We start from the raw sequence: 27402 nt of genomic DNA, 5'->3' as shown, positions 1-27402 counted from the left end.
TCTGTTTCTGGATCTAAAGGCAGCGTCTCTCCTTCCTCATGGACTCTCAGACCAAAGCAGGGAAGGTTTACCTCCGACCACACAAAGCTGGCAAAGTAAGTACAGATTTCTGCTTTCTTTTACAGGATCTCATAAACTAATGTCAGAGTGAATCAGTAACTGAAAGACAGATGAAAGGAGGATTCAGTGTGGAGCTCAACATGTTAGAAGCAACACATCCACAAACATTAAGTCAGATTTCAGAGAAAGGACGAGTTTCTCTGACAGAACAGAGATTCTTCTTCTCTGTTCGCTGCTAAACTGAGACTCCAGGAATCCGAACGAACAAGTCTAAACACAACACATTCCTGCTCTGACGCTCGCTGCTGTGAAGAGGAGAAACTGAACGGATTCATCTCTGATCACAGCCAACCGGAGTTGTTCTGGGTTTAATTTCAAAGGTGGAACGTTTTCTGTCTCACAAACACAGAAATGCAGCTTCTGTAGGTTGAGGTGGGTGTGGGGGGGGGTTCCTCCTTGCTCTGACGTTTCTCCGACGTTTTTCTGACGTTTCTCCGACGTTTCTCCGACGTTTCTCTGATGTTTCTCTGATGTTTTTCTGATGTTTTTCTGACGTTTTTCCGACGTTTTTCTGATGTTTTTCTGACGTTTCTTTAATGTTTCGCTTATGTTTCTCCGACCTTTCTCCGACGTTTCTCTGATGTTTTTCTGACGTTTTTCCGACGTTTTTCCGACGTTTCTCCGACGTTTCTCTGATGTTTCTTTGATGTTTCTCCGATGTTTCTCCGACGTTTTTCTGATGTTTTTCTGACCTTTCTCTGTTTTTCTGACGTTTCTCCGACGTTTTTCTGATGTTTTTCTGACCTTTCTCTGTTTTTCTGACGTTTCTCCAATGTTTTTCTGACGTTTCTCCAACGTTTCTCCAACGTTTCTCCGACGTTTCTCCGACGTTTCTCCGACGTTTCTCCGACGTTTCTCCAATGTTTCTCTGATGTTTTCCCGACGTTTTTCTGATGTTTTCCCGACGTTTTTCTGATGTTTTTCTGATGTTTCTTTGATGTTTCTCTGACCTTTCTCTGACCTTTCTGTGACCTTTCTCTGACCTTTCTGTGACCTTTCTCTGCATGCATGACACAGTTGTGACTAATGTTTACCTCTGTGTCACATGTGGCCGGGTTGGACCAGAGCAGTTCAGGTGTGTCGGTGTAAAACTGGGAGGAGACATGAGAGTCATCCATAAGATATATTTACCTGCTGGAAACAGTTTCATTCTGAGCTCTGAAACCATGTTGATCTTTCTGTGAAACTCCCTCGTTTCAGAAATGGAAGCCAGTGTGGCTTTCTCTGTTCCCCCACAGCAGCAGTGGAGTGGGCCGGCTGGAGATCCAGGACATCGGAGGTATGTTCCCCACAGACCTGAGGTGCAGTTTATCACAACTTTAACCTTCTTCTGGTAGTTTTAACTGAGCTCTGATGGTCGAGCAGCTTAAACCCACAGTTTAAACAGCTTCTTCTAAGTGCAGCAGGAGCCTTCTGTCGGCTGGGTGCTGAGAGGCATCCGGCAGCAAAGGGAAGTGTTGGACGTGCTGCATTTAATGCATCTGATGAATCACACTAGCAGCGAACAGAGAAGTCTGTTGGTGTGTGAAAGGCACATTTTACAACCTAACAGTCGTAATCAATGCTGAGGCTCTGGGAGACTCAACTATCGTGTATGCGAGGCAGCATCGACACGACAGGAACCCAGAACTCTATTTTTATAACCCAAACTGCACAAAGGGACATTCAAGCCCCAGAGTTCAAGTAGAGCTCAGAAGTACAAAGTCAGAGTGAGTTTGGTGATTTAGGAGCAGATGTTAACTGTAAGTCCAAAGCTGTGGAGCCGCTTCCTGCCATGAGATCAGGTGCTTTGTGGACATTTACCTGAGCAGGGAAGTGTTTCTTTACCCGTCTTTGTACTTTTAAGATGCTAAACTCAACTTTATAACACTGGCCACAGGACAGAAACTTTACAGACAAACTGCACAAACGTATTCAGTTTCCTGTCAAAGGGATCATCGAACATTGTTCATTAAAAAGCTTTCAGTCGAGCATTTCCTCCTCCTGAGCTCTTTTGGACCCGTGTAAGAGAAGAAGAGGAGCGGCTCGAGACTAAAAGTCTGACACGAAAGGGGTGAGGGCAGATTGGAGAACCGTGTTGTGTCATGGAGAATCATGGAGTAGCAGCCCGCTGGTGGAGGCAGGGTGGTGGTGCAGAACATAAGCAGTGAATCTGACAGCTCCAGCAGACCTGATGGTGTTATATAAGCGGCTGCAGATGGTCCCGAGCGGCCCGTCCGAGCTCACGTGCAGCGGGGAGCTTTCCGTGTCCTGAGCAGATAATGCAGGATCCGAAGGTAGCACACAGCGGGCTGCAGCATGACAGCAGAGAGCCACACGGCTCATAAAGAGATGGAGGAAGGTGGAGGCTGACAAAGCGCTGCAGCGGCTGAGTGATGAACACGTGCCGACTGATGTGGGTCTGACAACATGATGATTAAACCGTTTCCAGCTGAGTGAGCTGACCTGAAAGCTGCTGCCCAGCGGGTCGAGGAAAGACTCCTGTTCACTATGACCCGGGAAGGAACCTCGGTGCCTCACAGCTCATAAAAACAGATCATATCAGAGAGATCTGGGTTCAAGAATGACCTGTTCATGAGACAGGAAGGGACAGAAGGAACCTCGGTGCCTCACAGTTCATAAAAACAGATCATATCAGAGAGATCTGGGTTCAAGAATGACCTGTTCATGAGACAGGAAGGGACAGAGGGAACCTCGGTGCCTCACAGCTCATAAAAACAGATCATATCAGAGAGATCTGGGTTCAAGAATGACCTGTTCATGAGACAGGAAGGGACAGAAGGAACCTCGGTGCCTCACAGTTCATAAAAACAGATCATATCAGAGAGATCTGGGTTCAAGAATGACCTGTTCATGAGACAGGAAGGGACAGAGGGAACCTCGGTGCCTCACAGTTCATAAAAACAGATCATATCAGAGAGATCTGGGTTCAAGAATGACCTGTTCATGAGACAGGAAGGGACAGAAGGAACCTCGGTGCCTCACAGTTCATAAAAACAGATCATATCAGAGAGATCTGGGTTCAAGAATGACCTGTTCATGAGACAGGAAGGGACAGAGGGAACCTCGGTGCCTCACAGCTCATAAAAACAGATCATATCAGAGAGATCTGGGTTCAAGAATGACCTGTTCATGAGACAGGAAGGGACAGAGGGAACCTCGGTGCCTCACAGCTCATAAAAACAGATCATATCAGAGAGATCTGGGTTCAAGAATGACCTGTTCATGAGACAGGAAGGGACAGAGGGAACCTCGGTGCCTCCGTCTGTCCCTTCCTGTCTGCAGCGTTTTGGATGGAATATAAACTATTCTAAGCTGGACTCACAGCTCATAAAAACAGATTATTAATCAGAGAGATCTGGGTTCACCTGAACAGAATGAACCCCCCCCCCATCTACACACACCAAACATGTAATCTGTGTGCTTTGAGGCTCCAGCTGAAGACAGAAATGTGAAAATGTCGACCTCTACCTTTAGTTTTTGTGTTCATGTGTAATTAATTCTCTTTTTAGTGGAGCGCAGCGTGTTTTGGTCCATCTCAGCGTCTTGTTTTGCCTCCTGATGCATCATTAAGGTCTCTGGTCTGTTGAATATCTGGGACAAGCAGCGGAGATGGGAGATGATTTAAAGGCAGAGCACAGAGCGGCTCTGAAGGTTCATTTGTGTTAAAGGACGAATGCAACCAGGAAGAAACAGTAAGGATGAATTAGAGCTGACTCAAAGCAGGATGCTGTTCTGACTGTAAGAGCTGGAAGGAGCGTGACATGAGAGGAACTAATGTTTGTTTCATAGTTCAGCTGCAGCACATTAACCCTAAACTAACTCCGACACACTTAAAGGCTTTAACCATAAAAACACAAGACGCTGCAGCAGAGAAACCTGGAAACCAGCCGGCAGAACAGGAAGTGTGGAGCGAGGTGAGCTGAGGTCGGGTCCAGGCCGGAGAACGGGCTGCAGCGCCCTCTGCTGGTTGGAAAAAGAAAGACAAAAGGACGAAAAGTGAAGTCTGACTGAAGTTAGTCCCCCATGGACCGGGACCAAAACACACAGAAACACGCATTTTAACAGAAAAACACACATTTTAACACAAAAACACATATTTGAACACAGAAACACACATTTTAATACAAAAATACACATTTTAACACACATTTGAACACAGAAACACACATTTGAAGACAAAAACACACATTTTAACACACGTTTTAACACAAAAACACACATTTGAACACAAAAACACACATTTTAACAAACGTTTTAACACAAAAACACACATTTGAACACAAAAACACACATTTTAACACAAAAACACACATTTGACCACTGGTCCCTGGCCAGGTTTACATTACAGGTGTGATGTAAATGAAAAGGTGGGCCGATGAGCTTCTTCTTCTCCTCTTTTACTGTGACTTCTTCTGCTCCTTTTCCTTTTTGTGTGTTTGACGCAGTAATGAATCACAGCGGTAGTGAAATATCTTGTTCATGTCGGGCTCATTTCTGAGCACACGTTGCCTTTGAGTGTTGCTTAAATGTGTTTTACAGCCTGTTTTAACCGGACTGATGCTGCTCAGCTGTGCCTCACTGTACCTCGGCTCTGCTTCCTGCTGCAGGAGGCGCTGCAGGAGGCGATCACGGCGCCGTCTGGAGACACCACCAGCCTCTCGGGGACCGGAGGGTGAAGGTGGTCCGGCTGTCGGAGCTGATCAGCGTCCTCAGACTCCCCCCGAACGCTGAGGCCTGTCCCCTGGTCCGTCACTCTGCCTCTGGGCCATGTTGACATGTGTCAGTTGAATAAAATCCATCATACGAGCTGCTCTGTGGTTGCAGGAGAACACGTCAGCGTTTTGCGTGGAGACCCAGGACAGAACGATGGTGTTCGCTGCCCTCAAAGACGAGTGTGTGGACTGGGTGGAGAAACTTTGCAAAAGCTGCTTTCAGGTCAGAAAGAATTCCCTTTAACACCAGAGACGAGTGTCAGCCTTAAATCTGTGCTTCAGACCTTTGTTCTGCACATTCTTGGGCCTGAAAGTGTCCCGGAGCACCGGGACGGTCGTGGCTCACCACTTTGGGCCAAACTCCATCAGAGAAGTGAGAAAAGAGCTTTGTTTCTTCTGCATCTGCAGAGCAGAATATATAAAAACAGCACAAAGCGGTGAGCCACGACCCGTCCTCTTTGGAGAGGCTGAACCTTTGGTGGAAGCTGCTTTTATACCCAATCCTGACACCCTCACCTGTCAGCAGGTAACCTGCTGCTTGGAGAAGCTCCAGAAGCTGTTGCTGTAGATTCTATAAACTTTCTGTCTTTATTTGGCTCCAGAACAGCTTTCACTGAGTGATGCTGCAGCAGAATCTGGGTTTGGTTCTGCTTTCTAAATATAATGAAGTGAGTCGGTGAAGAGGCTGAAAATCATTTATTTTGACTTGTTTTATCTGTCAGAATAAAAGGTAACGAAGGGAAACAGCTGTTCACCTCAGAGCTTTGCTTCTCTCCTGGAAACGTTTAGGTTTTCTTAAAGAGTTGCTCCGTCTCCTGCTTCATTTCTTTCTTCTCACCTTTCACCTGGAAACGCAGTGAACTACCCTTTTGGGTTTGTCCAGCTGTACCAACAGACCATCTGACGCAGTTCTTTGTGTTTCTCAGAGAGGAGGCGGTTCTGGACCTGATCAGCTCCTCATGGAGGAGAACCAGATTTATGCCTCGGCAGACGAAGGTAACACTGCTGTTTCTCTGCTTTTATTTGTGTCTAATTCCATGTTATCCAGAGCCTGGAGGCAGAATCTGCCTCCACAAGCCAGTCAGAATCTGCCTCCACCCGCCAGTCAGAATCTGCCTCCACCCGCCAGTCAGAATCTGCCTCCACCCGCCAGTCAGAATCTGCCTCCACCCGCCAGTCAGAATCTGCCTCCACCCGCCAGTCAGAATCTGCCTCCACCCGCCAGTCAGAATCTGCCTCCACCCTCCAGTCAGCATCTGCCTCCACCCGCCAGTCAGAATCTGCCTCCACCCGCCAGTCAGAATCTGCCTCCACCCTCCAGTCAGAATCTGCCTCCACCCGCCAGTCAGAATCTGCCTCCACCCTCCAGTCAGAATCTGCCTCCACCAGCCAGTCAGAATCTGCCTCCACCCGCCAGTCAGCATCTGCCTCCACCAGCCAGTCAGAATCTGCCTCCACCCGCCAGTCAGCATCTGCCTCCACCAGTCAGTCAGAATCTGCCTCCACCCGCCAGTCAGCATCTGCCTCCACCCGCCAGTCAGAATCTGCCTCCACCCTCCAGTCAGCATCTGCCTCCACCCGCCAGTCAGCATCTGCCTCCACCCGCCAGTCAGAATCTGCCTCCACCCGCCAGTCAGCATCTGCCTCCACCAGCCAGTCAGCATCTGCCTCCACCCGCCAGTCAGAATCTGCCTCCACCAGCCAGTCAGAATCTGCCTCCACCCTCCAGTCAGAATCTGCCTCCACCAGCCAGTCAGAATCTGCCTCCACCCTCCAGTCAGAATCTGCCTCCACCCGCCAGTCAGCATCTGCCTCCACCCTCCAGTCAGAATCTGCCTCCACCAGCCAGTCAGAATCTGCCTCCACCCTCCAGTCAGAATCTGCCTCCACCCGCCAGTCAGCATCTGCCTCCACCCTCCAGTCAGCATCTGCCTCCACCCTCCAGTCAGAATCTGCCTCCACCCGCCAGTCAGCATCTGCCTCCACCAGCCAGTCAGCATCTGCCTCCACCCGCCAGTCAGAATCTGCCTCCACCAGCCAGTCAGAATCTGCCTCCACCCTCCAGTCAGAATCTGCCTCCACCCGCCAGTCAGCATCTGCCTCCACCCTCCAGTCAGCATCTGCCTCCACCCTCCAGTCAGAATCTGCCTCCACCCTCCAGTCAGAATCTGCCTCCACCCGCCAGTCAGCATCTGCCTCCACCCTCCAGTCAGAATCTGCCTCCACCAGCCAGTCAGAATCTGCCTCCACCCTCCAGTCAGAATCTGCCTCCACCCGCCAGTCAGCATCTGCCTCCACCCTCCAGTCAGCATCTGCCTCCACCCTCCAGTCAGAATCTGCCTCCACCCGCCAGTCAGAATCTGCCTCCACCCTCCAGTTTAGTTTAGACACGTTTGATTTGAGGTGTTTTATCTGAGCAGCTCCTCAGCTGAAGCTGCAGAGGAAGTCGGAGAAGTTTTCACTCACAGAAACATCGACTCGAGGCTCCTGAGACGAAGCAGCCGTCATGCACTCGACTTTATTTCTAAAGACGCAGAACAACCGCATCTATCAGTTATTCCAGATCTGATCCACATCCTTCTGGTGGATGAGGAGGCTGTTGGATGGAGGGAGGAACACTTACCTAAGCTTAGATGAAGGCTCTGAACATCGAGCTGCTTCCTGCAGAGTTCTGCTTCACCAGGATTTCCTCCTCCTTCCTCCGGGTGCTCACGGGTTATCGATTAAACAGCTTTAACTCAGCTTTTAATGAGGTGAAACTTTCACTGCAGCACGTTTAAATTCATCCGATGGATGAATAAAACCGATTCGTCTCACCTTTCCGGTTCCTGATCAGCGGCAGCAGGAAGCGGCTCGGCTCAAAGGCTTCAGAAGCTTTCATAAAGAATTCATTTCACTGCAAACTCAGCTTTTTCTCTCTGAATGACACCTGAAGAAAACCTCCTGATCATCTCTTTCTTTGCCTTTAATAAGGAGTTCAGCTTCACACACTTCCTCCTCCTCACACCTTCACAGCTCAGATGGAAGATCGGCACATTTATCAGGCGAACAAATGATGAACGAAGATGAATAAAAGTAGAATAAGGTTCAGTTAGGCTGCAGCGCAGCTTCAGTCCAGGTGCTGGTGGTGGGCATCAGAGGCTCCATCTTGGGCTGCAGGAGAGGGTGGAGTCTGGGAGGAGTTATTGGACTATTTAAGAGGAAGAAAACAGCACAGGTGAGATTTAAAAAGGAAAAGAGAGGCCAGAAAGAAGAGGAAACCCAAGAGATAAGAAACAAGACACGTGTCAAACTTCCTGTCTTTAATAAGCAAAGCAACAGCTGAGAAATTCATCATCTTCCATCCTCCGAAACCTTAAAATGTAGCTCAATAAAACGGTTCTTTAAAGTAGCGCTGACCTTAAAATATTCACAGTCGTGCTAACAGTCGTGCTAACAGTCGTGCTAACAGTCGTGCTAGCAGTCGTGCTAGCAGTCGTGCTAACAGTCGTGCTAGCAGTCGTGCTAACAGTCGTGCTAACAGTCGTGCTAACAGTCATGCTAACAGTCGTGCTAGCAGTCGTGCTAACTGTCGTGCTAACAGTCATGCTAACAGTCGTGCTCACAGTCGTGCTAACAGTCGTGCTAGCAGTCGTGCTAACTGTCGTGCTAACAGTCATGCTAACAGTCGTGCTCACAGTCGTGCTAGCAGTCGTGCTAGCAGTCGTGCTAACTGTTCCCTCGGTGAGTTAACCTGATGCAGTCCGGCTGTTTCTGACTGTGAGGGGATTCTCCTCTTCCCCCCCCAGCGCCCCTGTTCTGGGTTCTGGCTCAGAGGACGGATGCAGCGACCCGGTGCGGCCTGCAGGGGTCCTTCTGGCTGCAGGTGGGACCGGAGGCGCTGCTGCTGAGAGACCCGCAGAAGAAGAACATCGTGAGAGAGTGGCCGTATAAACTGCTGCGGCGCTACGGAAGAGACAAGGTACCGAGTTCCTCCGGCCTGAGGCCAGCTGACCTTGACCCTCTCTCACCTCTCTCCTGTTTTCTTGCCAGCTGACCTTGACCCTCTCTCACCTGTTTTCTTGCCAGCTGACCTTGACCCTCTCTCTCCTGTTTTCTTGCCAGCTGACCTTGACCCTCTCTCACCTCCTGTTTTCTTGCCAGCTGACCTTGACCCTCTCTCACCTCTTGTTTTCTTGCCAGCTGACCTTGACCCTCTCTCTCCTGTTTTCTTGCCAGCTGACCTTGACCCTCTCTCTCCTGTTTTCTTGCCAGCTGACCTTGACCCTCTCTCCTGTTTTCTTGCCAGCTGACCTTGACCCTCTCTCACCTCTCTCCTGTTTTCTTGCCAGCTGACCTTGACCCTCTCTCACCTCTCTCCTGTTTTCTTGCCAGCTGACCTTGACCCTCTCTCCTGTTTTCTTGCCAGCTGACCTTGACCCTCTCTCACCTCTCTCCTGTTTTCTTGCCAGCTGACCTTGACCCTCTCTCACCTCTCTCTTGTTTTCTTGCCAGCTGACCTTGACCCTCTCTCACCTCTCTCCTGTTTTCTTGCCAGCTGACCTTGACCCTCTCTCACCTCTCTCCTGTTTTCTTGCCAGCTGACCTTGACCATCTCTCTCCTGTTTTCTTGCCAGCTGACCTTGACCATCTCTCCCCTGTTTTCTTGCCAGCTGACCTTGACCCTCTCTCTCCTGTTTTCTTGCCAGCTGACCTTGACCATCGAAGCGGGCAGACGCTGCGGTTCTGGTCCAGGAACCTTCTCCTTTGAGACCCAGCAGGCTGAGCAGGTCTTCTCTCTGATTCAGAGTTCCATCAAACAGAAAACTTCCTCAGCCACGCCAGGCCACCAAACTCAGGAGGCTGAGACCGTCCCGGTGACCAACATACGGGCTCATTCCCCCCTCCCCAAGATACCCGACGTGACCAGCGCGGCGGCCATGTTGGACAGCAAACTGAGGAGGCGGGACCGGTCTCCCGGGCCAGAGGACGGTTCTCCGGCTGAGTCGGTGGGTCAGTCCGACTCTGCTCCAGCTCCCATCACCCTCATGCCGCTCCCACTGCTCCCCACACACGGCAGAACCTCCGGAGAGCATCACGGCAGAACCTCCGGAGAGCATCACGGCAGAACCTCCGGAGAGCATCACGGCAGAACCTCCGGAGAGCATCACGGCAGCACACCAGACGCCATTTATGCCGACCCATCTGACTGCGTCCCATCCGTGCTGAAGGCCCGTCCAACCACGGCTCTGTATGTTGACCCAGCAAACGTTCTCCCTCTCAAACCTCCGGGTTCAAAGGAGTCCGAGCCGCCCCGTCCCGCCTCCTCAGCGCCACGTCCCGGCCCAACTGCAGAGGTTCTGGATTCAGTTTACTCAGACGTCTTTGACAAAATCAGTCCGGACCAGAACAACCAACCCGTCCTCCCGAGCGCAGGTGAAGCCGAGAGTTCTGCTGAACCCATTTACACGGAACCAATGAGCAAGACGGACTCAGAGGGAGGGGAAAGCAAACCCGACCCATTCGCACACCTTTACGCTCAAGTCTGCAGAAAAGTCCCGTCACCTGTCCCCTCGGTGTCTGTGACCCCCCCCACGTCGGCTTCCTCCTCCTCCGTCAGGCTCGGTTTGACCAGAACCGACGCCCGGGACCAAACTCTGGATGATGACGTCATCTATGAAAACCTGGGCATCATTTAGCTGAACCGGGCCTGGACTCTGAGCTTCCTGCTTCCTGCTTCCTGCTTCCTGCTCCCTGCTTCCTGCTTCCTGCTTCCTGCTCCCTGCTTCCTGCTTCCTGCTTCCTGCTTCCTGCTTCCTGCTCCCTGCTTCCTGCTTCCAGCTCCCTGCTTCCTGCTTCCTGCTCCCTGCTTCCTGCTTCCTGCTTCCTGCTTCCTGCTCCCTGCTCCCTGCTTCCTGCTTCCTGCTTCCTGCTTCCTGCTTCCTGCTCCCTGCTTCCTGCTTCCTGCTTCCTGCTCCCTGCTTCCTGCTTCCTGCTTCCTGCTTCCAGCTCCCTGCTTCCTGCTTCCTGCTCCCTGCTTCCTGCTTCCTGCTTCCTGCTTCCTGCTCCCTGCTCCCTGCTTCCTGCTTCCTGCTTCCTGCTTCCTGCTTCCTGCTTCCTGCTTCCTGCTCCCTGCTTCCTGCTCCCTGCTTCCTGCTTCCTGCTTCCTGCTTCCTGCTCCCTGCTTCCTGCTTCCAGCTCCCTGCTTCCTGCTTCCTGCTCCCTGCTTCCTGCTTCCAGCTCCCTGCTTCCTGCTTCCTGCTCCCTGCTTCCTGCTTCCTGCTTCCTGCTCCCTGCTCCCTGCTTCCTGCTTCCTGCTTCCTGCTTCCTGCTTCCTGCTTCCTGCTCCCTGCTTCCTGCTTCCTGCTTCCTGCTTCCTGCTCCCTGCTTCCTGCTTCCTGCTTCCTGCTCCCTGCTTCCTGCTTCCTGCTTCCTGCTCCCTGCTTCCTGCTTCCTGCTTCCTGCTCCCTGCTTCCTGCTCCCTGCTCAGATCAGAGCTTTGAATCTGGACCGGTCCATGTGGATAAAGTCACACGAAGTTCTGCCTGAACTGGACCGGTCCATGTGGATAAAGTCACACGAAGTTCTGCCTGAGCGGACCGGTCCATGTGGATAAAGTCACACGAAGTTCTGCCTGAGCGGACCGGTCCATGTGGATAAAGTCACACGAAGTTCTGCCTGAGCTGGACCGGTTCTGTTCAGCTGCTTTTCTTAACTGAGTTCTGTTGTTTTTATATGATGCAACACCTTTTTATGTTTGAATAAAGGAGGAAAAGGTTCAGAAACTTTCACAGAGGTAATGTTTCTGTATCTGATTTAAAGAAGCCAAAACATTTCAGAGATTTAATGCTTTTTATCGGCCTGTGGAACCGTCAGAGTTGCTTTATTTCTATGAGTAAAAAGTATATTTATTCCAAAAACCTTCAGTCTATCATTTCTTTATTTGTTTGAGCCTTTATTCTACAAAGAGAAATGATTTCCAGAGTCTTCTCTGAATGCATTCAGACTGCAGTTTTCCACGTTCCCCTAAAGTACGACTTTATATTCCTAAATGAAACGAGTCCATCGGATGGAGTCAGACGGCTGAAAACATCTCACTCTGCTGTGGGTTCAGAGTACAGATGAGTTGTATTTATTCAGGAGCTTCATTTGCATCTATAAATGATGATTAAAGCGTAAAGAGTCCCATGGTTCTGTTCTGCTCCGGTTCTGAGGTAAAAACATCACATTTCAACTCGATCCAATGTGAAATAAAGACAAACTCCAGATGTTCCCTTTTTAACAAGTACACAAGTGTCTTATTTCATTTTATTTATATATGCAAGCAAGTTTATGTCTTTACAAATAAAAAAAGCCACTGTCTGCCCAAGCTGTTGGCACAGATATGTACAAAAATGGAGGAGTGAATCAGATAAAGCCTGCTACTGCGCGACGTACAAAAAGAACACTATGGAGAACAGAAAAACAGGCTTCTGTCCAACCGACTCAGCGCATGAATCTGAAACATCAGCTGTGAGACGCGTTCAGTTCATGATGGACAAGAGCTGAAGCTGCTCAGGCACAGAGGATCTGATCGTCCGGCTTCAGGAGCTGCAGAAACGGGTCAAATCTTCCTCACAGGGGCTGGACTCCATGCTTTATCACGCTGACACGGTCAGTTTGTGATCCTGGAATGGTTTCTGAGCCCATGTTCAGCCGTGGCAGACACCGAGGAAGCAGGATGCACACGAGACACACCGGTTACAAGGAGAGTGAACCCAGCTGCTCACAAGCTCGCCCAGAAGCAGCCGCCTCACAGAAAAACCGCGCCACGAGCTTTTATGGACACGAAGAGCACAGGGTCAGCCAAGGAAAAGGTCACAAAACAATCAGTGTGTCACATTCAACGGGTGGAGGGGCTCAGAAAGGGTTGGGCTCTGAGTCCCTGCACAGCAGCTGCACTGTTTTAGGACTAAAACCACATTTCTCAGGCGAGGAAAACAATCTTTGCCCCCTGGACAACTCGCTGCTTCGGTCAAACCCGTGAATCAGATCTTTGAAACAAGGAATCAGTGAAGTTTGTGACTTGTTTTCCTGTGAGACGGGCAGCTTTGGCTTCGTTTAGGCTACATTTACACACCCTGAGGATGCAGATCTGATCTTTCTTCAAAAGTTAATGAGACATTTTGGGTCTTTTCTGGGCTTCAGGACCCTGATGTCTGCCGGTGAAGCAGCAGCCATCTCAGTCCAAAGCCTTCACATGGTTTTAGCTGAGCTGTCTCTGTGTGGATTTAATCTGGTAAGTGGAGCCTAAACGCCTGCAGGAGGAGGAGGATGTGAGCAGGGGTGAGAGCAGGATGGTGGGTGGCCAGAGCAATACATTACACCACATCTGCAAATCCGCTTTATTAGGATAAACAATACAGAACACCATAATCATATCACTTAAGACTTGCAATCAGAGAGTCATGCACTTGTATGCCAGAAGTTTAAGGGGATGGATTTCTTGTTTTACACCTTGATTTAGTCAAACTGCTACAATATATTGCTCTGGTGGTAAACAACTGAGCAAGCAAGCTAGCTTAGCAACACCATTAGCAACAGGAACTGCGATACTGCACACTGAAAGTGGAAAATCAAAGGAAACAGCAGAACGGCGTCAGTGGAAAAGAAGGATTTTTTTTGTCTCATTTTAATCATTAAAATTATGACCATTGAATGCATAACCATGCCACAAACAACAACTAGATTCACTGTCTTTTTTATGTAGAATAAGATTATCTTCATTATTATGAGTTCATTCGTTTTCACCATTATTTCTTCAGGTTATAACCAATGCTGCAAGACTATACACGGGTCCCTCAACGGGGAGCTCAATGCACTTACACACCAAGAATAAGAGAGAGAGAGAGCTCACAATGGTCAATAAGTGCACAAAAAACTATTTTTTCTTTTATCTGAGGTTAAAAACACTGACAAGACATCCATTGTCAGGCAATGAAATGATAGAATACTGTTACTGTAAAACTAGACCCTTAAAAATACTGACTGTCTGCAGCCGAGACACACCTGAACAGGACAGGAGTCTGCTGGAGTCTCCCTTCTGCGACACACCTGGAATTTTCTGTTTGTCACATTCGGCTGCATTTACACGTCCGACCAGATGGAAACCTGAAGGCTCAGCAGCTGAGCTGCAGCTTCTTAAAGCAGGCTGAGGTATCAGCTGGTGCCAAACATCACAGGCTCTGACGCCTCAGTGGGACTTTTACACGTGTTTACTGTCAGTTCATCTACCGGCATGCAGCTGGTTTAAATGCAGCTTCCACCTGCTGCTGCAGGGCTGCTGCAGGGCTGCTGTGTTTAAATGCAGCTTCCACCTGCTGCTGCAGGGCTGCTGCAGGGCTGCTGTGTTTAAATGCAGCTTCCACCTGCTGCTGCAGGGCTGCTGCAGGGCTGCTGTGTTTAAATGCAGCTTCCACCTGCTGCTGCAGGGCTGCTGCAGGGCTGCTGTGTTTAAATGCAGCTTCCACCCGCTGCTGCAGGGCTGCTGTGTTTAAATGCAGCTTCCACCTGCTGCTGCAGGGCTGCTGTGTTTAAATGCAGCTTCCACCTGCTGCTGCAGGGCTGCTGTGTTTAAATGCAGCTTCCACCTGCTGCTGCAGGGCTGCTGCAGGGCTGCTGTGTTTAAATGCAGCTTCCACCTGCTGCTGCAGGGCTGCTGTGTTTAAATGCAGCTTCCACCTGCTGCTGCAGGGCTGCTGTGTTTAAATGCAGCTTCCACCCGCTGCTGCAGGGCTGCTGTGTTTAAATGCAGCTTCCACCCGCTGCTGCAGGGCTGCTGTGTTTAAATGCAGCTTCCACCTGCTGCTGCAGGGCTGCTGTGTTTAAATGCAGCTTCCACCTGCTGCTGCAGGGCTGCTGTGTTTAAATGCAGCTTCCACCCGCTGCTGCAGGGCTGCTGTGTGTAAATGCAGCTTCCACCTGCTGCTGCAGGGCTGCTGTGTTTAAATGCAGCTTCCACCCGCTGCTGCAGGGCTGCTGTGTGTAAATGCAGCTTCCACCTGCTGCTGCAGGGCTGCTGTGTTTAAATGCAGCTTCCACCTGCTGCTGCAGGGCTGCTGTGTTTAAATGCAGCTTCCACCTGCTGCTGCAGGGCTGCTGTGTTTAAATGCAGCTTCCACCCGCTGCTGCAGGGCTGCTGTGTGTAAATGCAGCTTCCACCTGCTGCTGCAGGGCTGCTGTGTTTAAATGCAGCTTCCACCTGCTGCTGCAGGGCTGCTGCGTTTAAATGCAGCTTCCAGCCGCTGCTGCAGGGCTGCTGTGTGTAAATGCAGCTTCCACCTGCTGCTGCAGGGCTGCTGCAGGGCTGCTGTGTTTAAATGCAGCTTCCACCTGCTGCTGCAGGGCTGCTGTGTTTAAATGCAGCTTCCACCTGCTGCTGCAGGGCTGCTGCAGGGCTGGTGTGTTTAAATGCAGCTTCCACCTGCTGCTGCAGGGCTGCTGTGTTTAAATGCAGCTTCCACCCGCTGCTGCAGGGCTGCTGCAGGGCTGGTGTGTTTAAATGCAGCTTCCACCTGCTGCTGCAGGGCTGCTGCAGGGCTGCTGTGTTTAAATGCAGCTTCCACCCGCTGCTGCAGGGCTGCTGTGTTTAAATGCAGCTTCCACCCGCTGCTGCAGGGCTGCTGTGTGTAAATGCAGCTTCCACCTGCTGCTGCAGGGCTGCTGTGTTTAAATGCAGCTTCCACCTGCTGCTGCAGGGCTGCTGTGTTTAAATGCAGCTTCCACCCGCTGCTGCAGGGCTGCTGTGTTTAAATGCAGCTTCCACCTGCTGCTGCAGGGCTGCTGTGTTTAAATGCAGCTTCCACCCGCTGCTGCAGGGCTGCTGTGTGTAAATGCAGCTTCCACCTGCTGCTGCAGGGCTGCTGTGTTTAAATGCAGCTTCCACCCGCTGCTGCAGGGCTGCTGTGTGTAAATGCAGCTTCCACCCGCTGCTGCAGGGCTGCTGTGTGTAAATGCAGCTTCCACCTGCTGCTGCAGGGCTGCTGTGTTTAAATGCAGCTTCCACCTGCTGCTGCAGGGCTGCTGTGTGTAAATGCAGCTTCCACCCGCTGCTGCAGGGCTGCTGTGTGTAAATGCAGCTTCCACCCGCTGTTGCAGGGCTGCTGTGTGTAAATGCAGCTTCCACCTGCTGCTGCAGGGCTGCTGTGTTTAAATGCAGCTTCCACCTGCTGCTGCAGGGCTGCTGTGTTTAAATGCAGCTTCCACCTGCTGCTGCAGGGCTGCTGTGTTTAAATGCAGCTTCCACCTGCTGCTGCAGGGCTGCTGTGTTTAAATGCAGCTTCCACCTGCTGCTGCAGGGCTGCTGTGTTTAAATGCAGCTTCCACCTGCTGCTGCAGGGCTGCTGTGTTTAAATGCAGCTTCCACCTGCTGCTGCAGGGCTGCTGTGTTTAAATGCAGCTTCCACCTGCTGCTGCAGGGCTGCTGTGTTTAAATGCAGCTTCCACCTGCTGCTGCAGGGCTGCTGTGTGTAAATGCAGCTTCCACCTGCTGCTGCAGGGCTGCTGTGTTTAAATGCAGCTTCCACCTGCTGCTGCAGGGCTGCTGTGTTTAAATGCAGCTTCCACCTGCTGCTGCAGGGCTGCTGTGTGTAAATGCAGCTTCCACCCGCTGCTGCAGGGCTGCTGTGTTTAAATGCAGCTTCCACCTGCTGCTGTGTTTAAATGCAGCTTCCACCTGCTGCTGCAGGGCTGCTGTGTTTAAATGCAGCTTCCACCTGCTGCTGCAGGGCTGCTGTGTTTAAATGCAGCTTCCACCTGCTGCTGCAGGGCTGCTGTGTTTAAATGCAGCTTCCACCTGCTGCTGCAGGGCTGCTGTGTTTAAATGCAGCTTCCACCCGCTGCTGCAGGGCTGCTGTGTTTAAATGCAGCTTCCACCCGCTGCTGCAGGGCTGCTGTGTTTAAATGCAGCTTCCACCCGCTGCTGCAGGGCTGCTGCAGGGCTGCTGTGTTTAAATGCAGCTTCCACCTGCTGCTGCAGGGCTGCTGCAGGGCTGCTGTGTTTAAATGCAGCTTCCACCCGCTGCTGCAGGGCTGCTGTGTGTAAATGCAGCTTCCACCTGCTGCTGCAGGGCTGCTGTGTGTAAATGCAGCTTCCACCCGCTGCTGCAGGGCTGCTGTGTTTAAATGCAGCTTCCACCTGCTGCTGCAGGGCTGCTGTGTGTAAATGCAGCTTCCACCCGCTGCTGCAGGGCTGCTGTGTTTAAATGCAGCTTCCACCTGCTGCTGCAGGGCTGCTGTGTGTAAATGCAGCGTCCACCTGCTGCTGCAGGGCTGCTGTGTTTAAATGCAGCTTCCACCCGCTGCTGCAGGGCTGCTGTGTTTAAATGCAGCTTCCACCTGCTGCTGCAGGGCTGCTGTGTTTAAATGCAGCTTCCACCCGCTGCTGCAGGGCTGCTGTGTTTAAATGCAGCTTCCACCTGCTGCTGCAGGGCTGCTGTGTGTAAATGCAGCGTCCACCTGCTGCTGCAGGGCTGCTGTGTTTAAATGCAGCTTCCACCTGCTGCTGCAGGGCTGCTGTGTTTAAATGCAGCTTCCACCTGCTGCTGCAGGGCTGCTGTGTTTAAATGCAGCTTCCACCCGCTGCTGCAGGGCTGCTGCAGGGCTGGTGCGTGTAAATGCAGCTTCCACCTGCTGCTGCAGGGCTGCTGTGTTTAAATGCAGCTTCCACCCGCTGCTGCAGGGCTGCTGTGTGTAAATGCAGCTTCCACCTGCTGCTGCAGGGCTGCTGTGTTTAAATGCAGCTTCCACCTGCTGCTGCAGGGCTGCTGTGTTTAAATGCAGCTTCCACCCGCTGCTGCAGGGCTGCTGTGTTTAAATGCAGCTTCCACCTGCTGCTGCAGGGCTGCTGTGTTTAAATGCAGCTTCCACCTGCTGCTGCAGGGCTGCTGTGTTTAAATGCAGCTTCCACCCGCTGCTGCAGGGCTGCTGTGCGTAAATGCAGCTTCCACCTGCTGCTGCAGGGCTGCTGTGTTTAAATGCAGCTTCCACCTGCTGCTGCAGGGCTGCTGTGTTTAAATGCAGCTTCCACCTGCTGCTGCAGGGCTGCTGTGTGTAAATGCAGCGTCCACCTGCTGCTGCAGGGCTGCTGTGTTTAAATGCAGCTTCCACCTGCTGCTGCAGGGCTGCTGTGTGTAAATGCAGCGTCCACCTGCTGCTGCAGGGCTGCTGTGTTTAAATGCAGCTTCCACCTGCTGCTGCAGGGCTGCTGTGTGTAAATGCAGCTTCCAGCCGCTGCTGCAGGGCTGCTGTGTGTAAATGCAGCTTCCACCTGCTGCTGCAGGGCTGCTGCAGGGCTGCTGTGTTTAAATGCAGCTTCCACCTGCTGCTGCAGGGCTGCTGTGTGTAAATGCAGCTTCCAGCCGCTGCTGCAGGGCTGCTGTGTGTAAATGCAGCTTCCACCTGCTGCTGCAGGGCTGCTGCAGGGCTGCTGTGTTTAAATGCAGCTTCCACCTGCTGCTGCAGGGCTGCTGCAGGGCTGCTGCAGGGCTGCTGTGTTTAAATGCAGCTTCCACCCGCTGCTGCAGGGCTGCTGCAGGGCTGGTGCGTGTAAATGCAGCTTCCTGCAGGGAGCAGAGGCTCAGGACATTGGGACTGAGCCGCCTCCTCCAGACTCTGTAACCGATAGGAAGTCGTCCTCCCGGCTGCTCACCTCCACTGGTTCACATATATGTATATCTTTATACAGAGCAGGTACAGTGCTTCGGACTGCACACACAGAAAGAAAAAAACACACATTTCTCTTTTCTAATTAAATGATTTCACATTTAAAAAGTTTCAAAGATTAAAAGTTGATAATAAAATAGTGAGATGTCATCAGTGGAAAGAAAAAGAGCAACGAATTATGGCTCAGAGTGAAGGTGGTGCTGGAGTGTGTGTGTGTGTGTGTGTGTGTGTGTGCACGTGAGAGTGCACGCTGGTTGTCTCATCAAATCAAACGGACGTCATCACCATCTTCATCACATGCAGAAATCCTTCTCAGCATCTCTACTGGCAGATAGAGACTCCTCAGCTTCCCGATGGCAACACAACTGAATGCAAAGTGAACACAACGGCCCTGAAAAGGGAATATTCCTCCTGTGATGCGGGGAACAGCATCCGACAGAGCCTGAGCTGCTCATCAGGGGCGTTTCTGGCTGCAGCGGCAGCAAGAAACCAGAACCCGAGTCAGAACAAGCTCGTTTCAGGTGATCCGAGGAGCCTGAATAAGGCCAACCGGACTGAAGTTGATCCTTCCACTTAGAGTGGAACATCTTCAAGAACCAAGGAGAAGAACTCCAGCTGACCTCATTAAAGCTCGTAGGATCACCCGAGACACCGAATATTTCAGCTGATGCTTCCAGAAACCCAACCAGCTTCCGCTGATGCAAGAAGATCCAGATTACAGCATCAAACCCAGAAGAACCTGAGGAGATCTTCTGTAAGACACCAAATAAGAACCCATGAAACTGTAGAGTGAAGCAGATCCTTCCTGAACAGGTTTAGCCTGTTCTCTGGATCATTCATCTGAGCCTCGCCCCCCTCATCAGACACGTTCTGAACTCCTCACAAGGACCAAAAGGTGCTTTAAGGAGAAGAACAATAAGCTCCGCCTTCCAAGCCGCTCAGAGATCCATCTGATCCTTCCTCTGCTTCTCTGTCAAAACTAACTTCCAAAGAACGTTTGGTCTCATTCGGGCTTGTTGATAAAAAGTAACGGAACGAAACCTTCAAGATGACTGGTGTGTGCGCACGTGTGTGTGTGTGTGTGTGTGTGTGTGTGTGTGCAGAATCACTGAAATACAGATTCATAACATGAACGTGTGACATAACCCAGCCCCACCCAAGCCCCGCCCCTTTAAATACCCTCGGTGCTGAAATCACAGAAATAACCAAAACTGGGGCAAAATCCCAAAGACTGATGAGAATAAGACAAAAAGACTTTGTGCTGCTAAGATGTGCTGTTTCTGAGGACAAGTTTTACACGTTTTATACAATCAGGGGATGGGGGGGGGGGGGGGGCGGAGGGAGCCCTGTTTCATCAGTTAACAGCTGTTTGAAATCCCAAAGTGCTCTGTCCGGTAAAAAGTGATCATCTTCACATTTAGCTGGTTTAAGTGCATTTTATTTTGAAAAACTGAACCCGTAAGAAGAACGTGTGGAACGACAACGACTAATGAAACTGGGCTCGAGACAAAGAGGTCAGAGGTCGGGGGGGGGGGGGGGGGGGGGGGGGAGGAAAGATGAGGAGGAAGAGGAGGAGGAGGAAGGAAGAAGGAAGAGGAGGAGGAAGGCAGAAGAGGAAGAGGAGGAGGAGGAAGGAAGAAGGAAGAGGAGGAAAGATGAAGAAGGGGAGGAAGAGGAAGAGGAGGAGGAAGAAAAAGGAGGAGGAGGAAGGAAGAAGAAGAAAAAGGAGGAGGAAGAGGAGGAAGAAGAAGAAAAAGGAGGAAGAAGGAAGAAGGAAGAGGAGGAAGAAGAAGAAAAAGGAGGAGGAGGAAGGAAGAAGAGGAAGAGGAGGAGGAGGAAGGAAGAAGGAAGAGGAGGAAAGATGAAGAAGGGGAGGAAGAGGAAGAGGAGGAGGAAGAAAAAGGAGGAGGAGGAAGGAAGAAGAAGAAAAAGGAGGAGGAAGAGGAGGAAGAAGAAGAAAAAGGAGGAAGAAGGAAGAAGGAAGAGGAGGAAGAAGAAGAAAAAGGAGGAGGAGGAAGGAAGAAGAGGAAGAGGAGGAGGAGAAGGAGGAGGAAGAAGAGGAGGAGGAGGAGGAGGAGGAAGAGGAAAAGTTCCCATTTGTAGCCAGGAGGCACACATTTCCTCGGGGACCTTATTTCTCTGCAACACCAGTCATAAAGTGGTGAAACGACACGACACAGCATGACACCACCGAACAACACTGCCTGCACAACACGACCATCCAGTCACATCTACGTGTGCGTGTGTGTGCGTGTGCATGTGTGCGTGTGCGTGTGTGTGCTGCAGGTTGTGGGAGGGGTCAGGGAATGATGAGCTCATGCACACCAAACTCATTCACGTGTCTGCTGTGGATTGTCGGCTTCGGCGACATCAGGCGCGCAAACGCACGCCGCCGCGGCCCGATGAACCGCGAGGAATTAAACTCTCTTTGGGTTTTTCTGGTCGTTCATTTTTGGTTTTTCTTTGTTTTGCTGGTTTCAACAAATACTGTCCGTAAGAAAATAAGATTTAAGACTTTTCCTGCAGTTTTTCCTGGTTCGAAGGTCCTTTCTTTGCATTATTCTCCTTAAAGTTGGGCGTTTGACATGGAAAAGTTAGTAAATTTAGACGCTGAGGATGTCTTGTTGAGCATCATCACGGAGTTCCTCATTTTTAGGTGGAGTTAAATATGTGTTCGGACGGAGCGCCGCAGCCGATGACCTGCAGCAGACACGAGGATGAAGAGGTGACGGCGTGTTCATCATTCATCTGTTTTCATCTAATGTCGGCGCGTAGCTTCATGTTTTCTGTGGCTGTGTGTGTGTGTGTGTGTGTGTCTGACAGGTAAGTGTGTGTTTCTGGCGGCTGCGTGTTTATGTGTAGGCGTTGAGGCGTTCTTTGGAGCGCGTGGAGTGGATGTCGTGCAGCTCCTGCTCCTCCTTTGACTTGATGTCCTCGTACTTCTGCATCCGGCTGGCATCCTTCAGGTAGCCCCAGTTAGCAGCCAGAGCCATCAGGAAGTGGACCTGAGGGGCAGAGGTCAGGTTTCACATGTATGAAGTCATAGCGTTAGTTTGCACCTCAGCGATATTTAGCAGCAGATTAATGATTATTTAAGAGTTTCTCCGTTTCTGTCCTCGTAAAGTTTATGATCTACTGCAGATACGAGCTGCAGAAAATCATTTAGCTTCATTCATTTTTATTACCTGAACAAACTAACTCTGATCAGCCTTGTTTCTTCCTGTTTCCCTCCCTTTAAAGTGTCCTGATCAACAGTTCTGCAGCTTTCTGAAACCTTTAAAGTGTCCTGATCAATAGTTCTGCAGCTTTCTGAAACCTTTAAAGTGTCCTGATCAATAGTTCTGCAGCTTTCTGAAACCTTTAAAGTGTCCTGATCAACAGTTCTGCAGCTTTCTGAAACCTTTAAAGTGTCCTGATCAACAGTTCTGCAGCTTTCTGAAACCTTTAAAGTGTCCTGATCAACAGTTCTGCAGCTTTCTGAAACCTTTAAAGTGTCCTGATCAACAGTTCTGCAGCTTTCTGAAACCTTTAAAGTGTCCTGATCAATAGTTCTGCAGCTTTCTGAAACCTTTAAAGTGTCCTGATCAACAGTTCTGCAGCTTTCTGAAACCTTTAAAGTGTCCTGATCAACAGTTCTGCAGCTTTCTGAAACCTTTAAAGTGTCCTGATCAATAGTTCTGCAGCTTTCTGAAACCTTTAAAGTGTCCTGATCAACAGTTCTGCAGCTTTCTGAAACCTTTAAAGTGTCCTGATCAACAGTTCTGCAGCTTTCTGAAACCTTTAAAGTCTCCTGATCAACAGTTCTGCAGCTTTCTGAAACCTTTAAAGTGTCCTGATCAACAGTTCTGCAGCTTTCTGAAACCTTTAAAGTGTCCTGATCAACAGTTCTGCAGCTTTCTGAAACCTTTAAAGTGTCCTGATCAATAGTTCTGCAGCTTTCTGAAACCTTTAAAGTCTCCTGATCATCAGTTCTGCAGCTTTCTGTAACCTTTAAAGTGTCCTGATCAACAGTTCTGCAGCTTTCTGAAACCTTTAAAGTGTCCTGATCAACAGTTCTGCAGCTTTCTGAAACCTTTAAAGTGTCCTGATCAACAGTTCTGCAGCTTTCTGAAACCTTTAAAGTGTCCTGATCAACAGTTCTGCAGCTTTCTGAAACCTTTAAAGTGTCCTGATCAACAGTTCTGCAGCTTTCTGAAACCTTTAAAGTGTCCTGATCAACAGTTCTGCAGCTTTCTGAAACCTTTAAAGTGTCCTGATCAACAGTTCTGCAGCTTTCTGTAACCTTTAAAGTGTCCTGATCAATAGTTCTGCAGCTTTCTGTAACCTTTAAAGTGTCCTGATCAACAGTTCTGCAGCTTTCTGTAACCTTTAAAGTGTCCTGATCAACAGTTCTGCAGCTTTCTGTAACCTTTAAAGTGTCCTGATCAATAGTTCTGCAGCTTTCTGAAACCTTTAAAGTGTCCTGATCAACAGTTCTGCAGCTTTCTGAAACCTTTAAAGTGTCCTGATCAATAGTTCTGCAGCTTTCTGAAACCTTTAAAGTGTCCTGATCAACAGTTCTGCAGCTTTCTGTAACCTTTAAAGTGTCCTGATCAACAGTTCTGCAGCTTTCTGTAACCTTTAAAGTGTCCTGATCAACAGTTCTGCAGCTTTCTGTAACCTTTAAAGTGTCCTGATCAACAGTTCTGCAGCTTTCTGTAACCTTTAAAGTGTCCTGATCAACAGTTCTGCAGCTTTCTGTAACCTTTAAAGTGTCCTGATCAACAGTTCTGCAGCTTTCTGAAACCTTTAAAGTGTCCTGATCAATAGTTCTGCAGCTTTCTGAAACCTTTAAAGTGTCCTGATCAACAGTTCTGCAGCTTTCTGAAACCTTTAAAGTGTCCTGATCAACAGTTCTGCAGCTTTCTGAAACCTTTAAAGTGTCCTGATCAACAGTTCTGCAGCTTTCTGTAACCTTTAAAGTGTCCTGATCAACAGTTCTGCAGCTTTCTGTAACCTTTAAAGTGTCCTGATCAACAGTTCTGCAGCTTTCTGTAACCTTTAAAGTGTCCTGATCAATAGTTCTGCAGCTTTCTGAAACCTTTAAAGTGTCCTGATCCACAGTTCTGCAGCTTTCTGAAACCTTTAAAGTGTCCTGATCAACAGTTCTGCAGCTTTCTGAAGCTCTTTCACAGTTTTTCTTTGGACATTTTCTGCTTTTCCCCTCATCTTCAGTCCTTGTTCCTGAGCATTTTCAGTGTTTTTTCTTTGTTCAGCCACTTAACTCTGAGCTATGAAGCATTCAGGCAGAAAAAAGGCTCCTAACTCAAGGGATGAACCAGTGTTGTGTCGACACAGAACAGACAACTTAGCAAAGAAGCCATTTTAAACTGGATCTTTAGGCACTTTGTTACCAGCAGCCTGTCACAAAGACACATCATTTGTTCCCATTTCTTTAGCTGCATCTATGAAAAACAGCAAAGAAAACACAGTTTGACAGACAGAAAATAGGATTTCTGCAGCAACAAGGTGATTCCCAAAGAGCTATTAGCTGAAAACTTGGCATATCTCAGCATGGTGTGCAGTGTGTCCTTAAAACATTTGAGGAAACTGGACAAGTGGAGGAGAAAAGAAGAAGTGTCAGGCCTAAAAAACTATCTCCAGCTACCATAAAAGGAACAGAGAAGAAGAGGGTGATGAGGAAGGAGAAAGTGAAGGAATCAGCGGCTGTGGATGAGCTTTTCTTTGAAGTTTGAGGGAACAATAAACCGACTTCGTCAGAGATAGAGAAGAGAAGAAGATTCTGGATCGATAAGGGAAGACAGACAGAATTAGGACACCTTATGAGCCCAGTTTGCATGCAGCACGGATGCTTATTAAGCGTCCTCTGATGCCTCCATCTGTGGATTTAGATTCATATTAAAGGTGAATGTTTGGGGTCCACATCATAGATCTGCAGTTTGTGGGAGCAGAGCTGCATCTCCACAGTTAATACGCTGTTACCACGTTCATTTAACTCTGTTTTTACATGCAGCTCCACTTCAGAGCATGGATACCCTGGACTATGTTCTGCTCAGGTCCTTTTTAAGCTTCCTCTGAGCATCCTCAGAAAGTTGTTCTCACCATGGCGATGACAGCAGCTCCCGCTCCCGCCAGCGCGCACACAAACAGATGGAAGGTCAGGTCCAGCTGCAACACAAACAGGGAATCAGGCTTTCTGGCAGGGAAACTTCTGCTTTACATCTGTGTCACTTACTCTCACCTCGTTGGATTCACACATCTTGGAGAACTTCTCAGACCCTGTGCACACCTTCCTCTCCTCAGAGATGGTCACAGCTCCTGATGAACACAAACACTGTCAGCTCAAACTCTTATTCTGAGGAATACCTCTGCTGCAGCAGCAGGGGCTCTGCCTGCAGTGTGTGCTGCTGAACAGTAGGTGGCAGCACAACAAGCCAACAGAACGCCTCTGCTGCGCCTTCTGCTTTTATGAGAACAACATGGTGGACAGCGCTGTGATTACATCATGTAAATCATATGCTACCACTGCAGCATGTGAAGGAAATACACTGGAAATATGAACAAAGATGTGGAATTAATAGGAGGAGAATGAGCCTGAAGTGAACCAGAGTTTCTGCCTGCTGGGAACACTTCAGTGCAACCTGTGCATATTCAGCTTTAATAAATCTGCATCATAAGCCGTGTGTTCTCCACCAACATCTAATCAAAATGTATTATCCCTGTTATGGTTTGGGAGTTCTGACTCTTTAAAGCCTTCGTTTCGGTGTAACAGAACCTGAACTGGGTCACTCTGCCCTGAAAGCTGCTGAGGAAGCAGCAAAGTGTGATTTTCCACTTTTCTGCAGAAACTTTCTCTCATTTTCTTTTCTTTCTGTGGAATTTGATGCTGTTATTTGCCCTTTAAATCTGTGTTTTATTAATATTGTATTTTATTAAGCTTCTGCAGGTGAAGCTTCTGCAGGTGAAGCTTCTGCAGGTGAAGCTTCTGCAGGTGAAGCTTCTGCAGGTGAAGCTTCTGCAGGTGAAGCTTCTGCAGGTGAAGCTTCTGCAGGTGAAGCTTCTGCAGGTAAAGCTTCTGCAGGTAAAGCTTCTGCAGGTAAAGCTTCTGCAGGTAAGCGAGACTCACCTTCATACGATCCCTTCACCTGGTAAGCACACGTCACGATGTCATGTGACTTTAGATGAAAACAGCTCGGGACATACAAGGTTTACATCCAAAAGAAGCAGCATTTAAGCCACCTTAGGGACAAAATGCTGCGTAACTTCACATGGGACACCTGTCATCACGGGACACCTGTCATCACGGGACACCTGTCATCACGGGACACCTGTCATCACGGGACACCTGTCATCAAGGGACACCTGTCATCATAGGACACCTGTCATCATAGGACACCTGTCATCACGGGACACCTGTCATCACGGGACACCTGTCATCACGGGACACCTGTCATCAAGGGACACCTGTCATCATAGGACACCTGTCATCATAGGACACCTGTCATCACGGGACACCTGTCATCACGGGACACCTGTCATCACGGGACACCTGTCATCACGGGACACCTGTCATCATGGGACACCTATCATCATAGGACACCTGTCATCATGGGACACCTGTCATCAAGGGACACCTGTCATCATAGGACACCTGTCATCATAGGACACCTGTCATCACGGGACACCTGTCATCACGGGACACCTGTCATCAAGGGACACCTGTCATCAAGGGACACCTGTCATCACGGGACACCTGTCATCACGGGACACCTGTCATCACGGGACACCTGTCATCATAGGACACCTGTCATCATAGGACACCTGTCATCATAGGACACCTGTCATCACGGGACACCTGTCATCACGGGACACCTGTCATCACGGGACACCTATCATCATGGGACACCTGTCATCATGGGACACCTGTCATCATAGGACACCTGTCATCACGGGACACCTATCATCACGGGACACCTGTCATCACGGGACACCTATCATCACGGGACACCTGTCATCACGGGACACCTGTCATCAAGGGACACCTGTCATCATAGGACACCTGTCATCATAGGACACCTGTCATCACGGGACACCTGTCATCACGGGACACCTGTCATCACGGGACACCTGTCATCATGGGACACCTATCATCACGGGACACCTGTCATCACGGGACACCTGTCATCACGGGACACCTGTCATCACGGGACACCTGTCATCACGGGACACCTGTCATCACGGGACACCTGTCATCATAGGACACCTGTCATCATAGGACACCTGTCATCACGGGACACCTGTCATCACGGGACACCTGTCATCACGGGACACCTGTCATCACGGGACACCTGTCATCATAGGACACCTGTCATCATAGGACACCTGTCATCACGGGACACCTGTCATCACGGGACACCTGTCATCACGGGACACCTGTCATCATAGGACACCTGTCATCATAGGACACCTGTCATCACGGGACACCTGTCATCACGGGACACCTGTCATCACGGGACACCTGTCATCACGGGACACCTGTCATCATAGGACACCTGTCATCACGGGACACCTGTCATCACGGGACACCTGTCATCACGGGACACCTGTCATCACGGGACACCTGTCATCACGGGACACCTGTCATCACGGGACACCTGTCATCATAGGACACCTGTCATCATAGGACACCTGTCATCATAGGACACCTGTCATCACGGGACACCTGTCATCACGGGACACCTGTCATCACGGGACACCTATCATCATGGGACACCTGTCATCATGGGACACCTGTCATCATAGGACACCTGTCATCATAGGACACCTGTCATCAAGGGACACCTGTCATCAAGGGACACCTGTCATCACGGGACACCTGTCATCACGG

At 49.9% G+C, this 27402-nt stretch overlaps 2 protein-coding genes and 1 long non-coding RNA gene across 4 annotated transcripts in view; 1 reads left to right on the top strand and 2 right to left on the bottom strand.

Moving 5' to 3' along the window:
* The first annotated feature begins 12 nt into the window (after window positions 1-12).
* LOC140305270 (docking protein 2-like) lies at window positions 13-10534 on the top strand. Of its 2 annotated transcripts, XM_072384042.1 has the most exons (8): window positions 13-95; window positions 1321-1399; window positions 4731-4867; window positions 4948-5058; window positions 5762-5831; window positions 8624-8796; window positions 9524-9897; window positions 9970-10534. In XM_072384042.1, the coding sequence occupies exons 1-8, from the start codon at window positions 39-41 to the stop codon at window positions 10511-10513; spliced, it is 1545 nt and encodes a 514-aa protein (XP_072240143.1). In that variant the 5' UTR covers window positions 13-38; the 3' UTR covers window positions 10514-10534. The 2 variants fall into 2 exon arrangements, with proteins under 2 accessions (XP_072240143.1, XP_072240142.1); XM_072384041.1 differs by having other exon boundaries at window positions 9524-10534.
* Window positions 10535-13184: 2650 nt separating this feature from the next.
* LOC140304929 (uncharacterized) lies at window positions 13185-14632 on the bottom strand. Its single transcript, XR_011915302.1, has 2 exons — window positions 14324-14632; window positions 13185-14119 (listed from the first exon to the last, which is right to left on the bottom strand). It is a non-coding gene; the product is annotated as an uncharacterized lncRNA (long non-coding RNA).
* Window positions 14633-20489: 5857 nt separating this feature from the next.
* LOC140305275 (neuronal membrane glycoprotein M6-a-like) overlaps window positions 20490-27402 on the bottom strand; it is a 34113-nt gene continuing 27200 nt past the window's right edge. Inside the window, exons 5-7 of the mRNA XM_072384047.1 lie at window positions 24757-24833; window positions 24618-24683; window positions 20490-21520 (exon numbers count right to left, since the gene is read on the bottom strand). Of these exons, the coding sequence (XP_072240148.1) occupies window positions 21368-21520; window positions 24618-24683; window positions 24757-24833 (296 nt within the window). The 3' untranslated portion in view covers window positions 20490-21367. The remainder of the gene's footprint in view (window positions 21521-24617; window positions 24684-24756; window positions 24834-27402) is intronic.

The sequence above is a fragment of the Leuresthes tenuis genome, unplaced genomic scaffold (assembly GCF_036924035.1).
Source record: "Leuresthes tenuis unplaced genomic scaffold, fLeuTen1.0.hap1 SCAF_4, whole genome shotgun sequence".
NCBI lineage: Eukaryota > Metazoa > Chordata > Actinopteri > Atheriniformes > Atherinopsidae > Leuresthes > Leuresthes tenuis.
The sequence above is the reverse complement of the archived record's forward strand: the minus strand, read 5'-3'. Positions and strand labels throughout refer to the sequence as shown.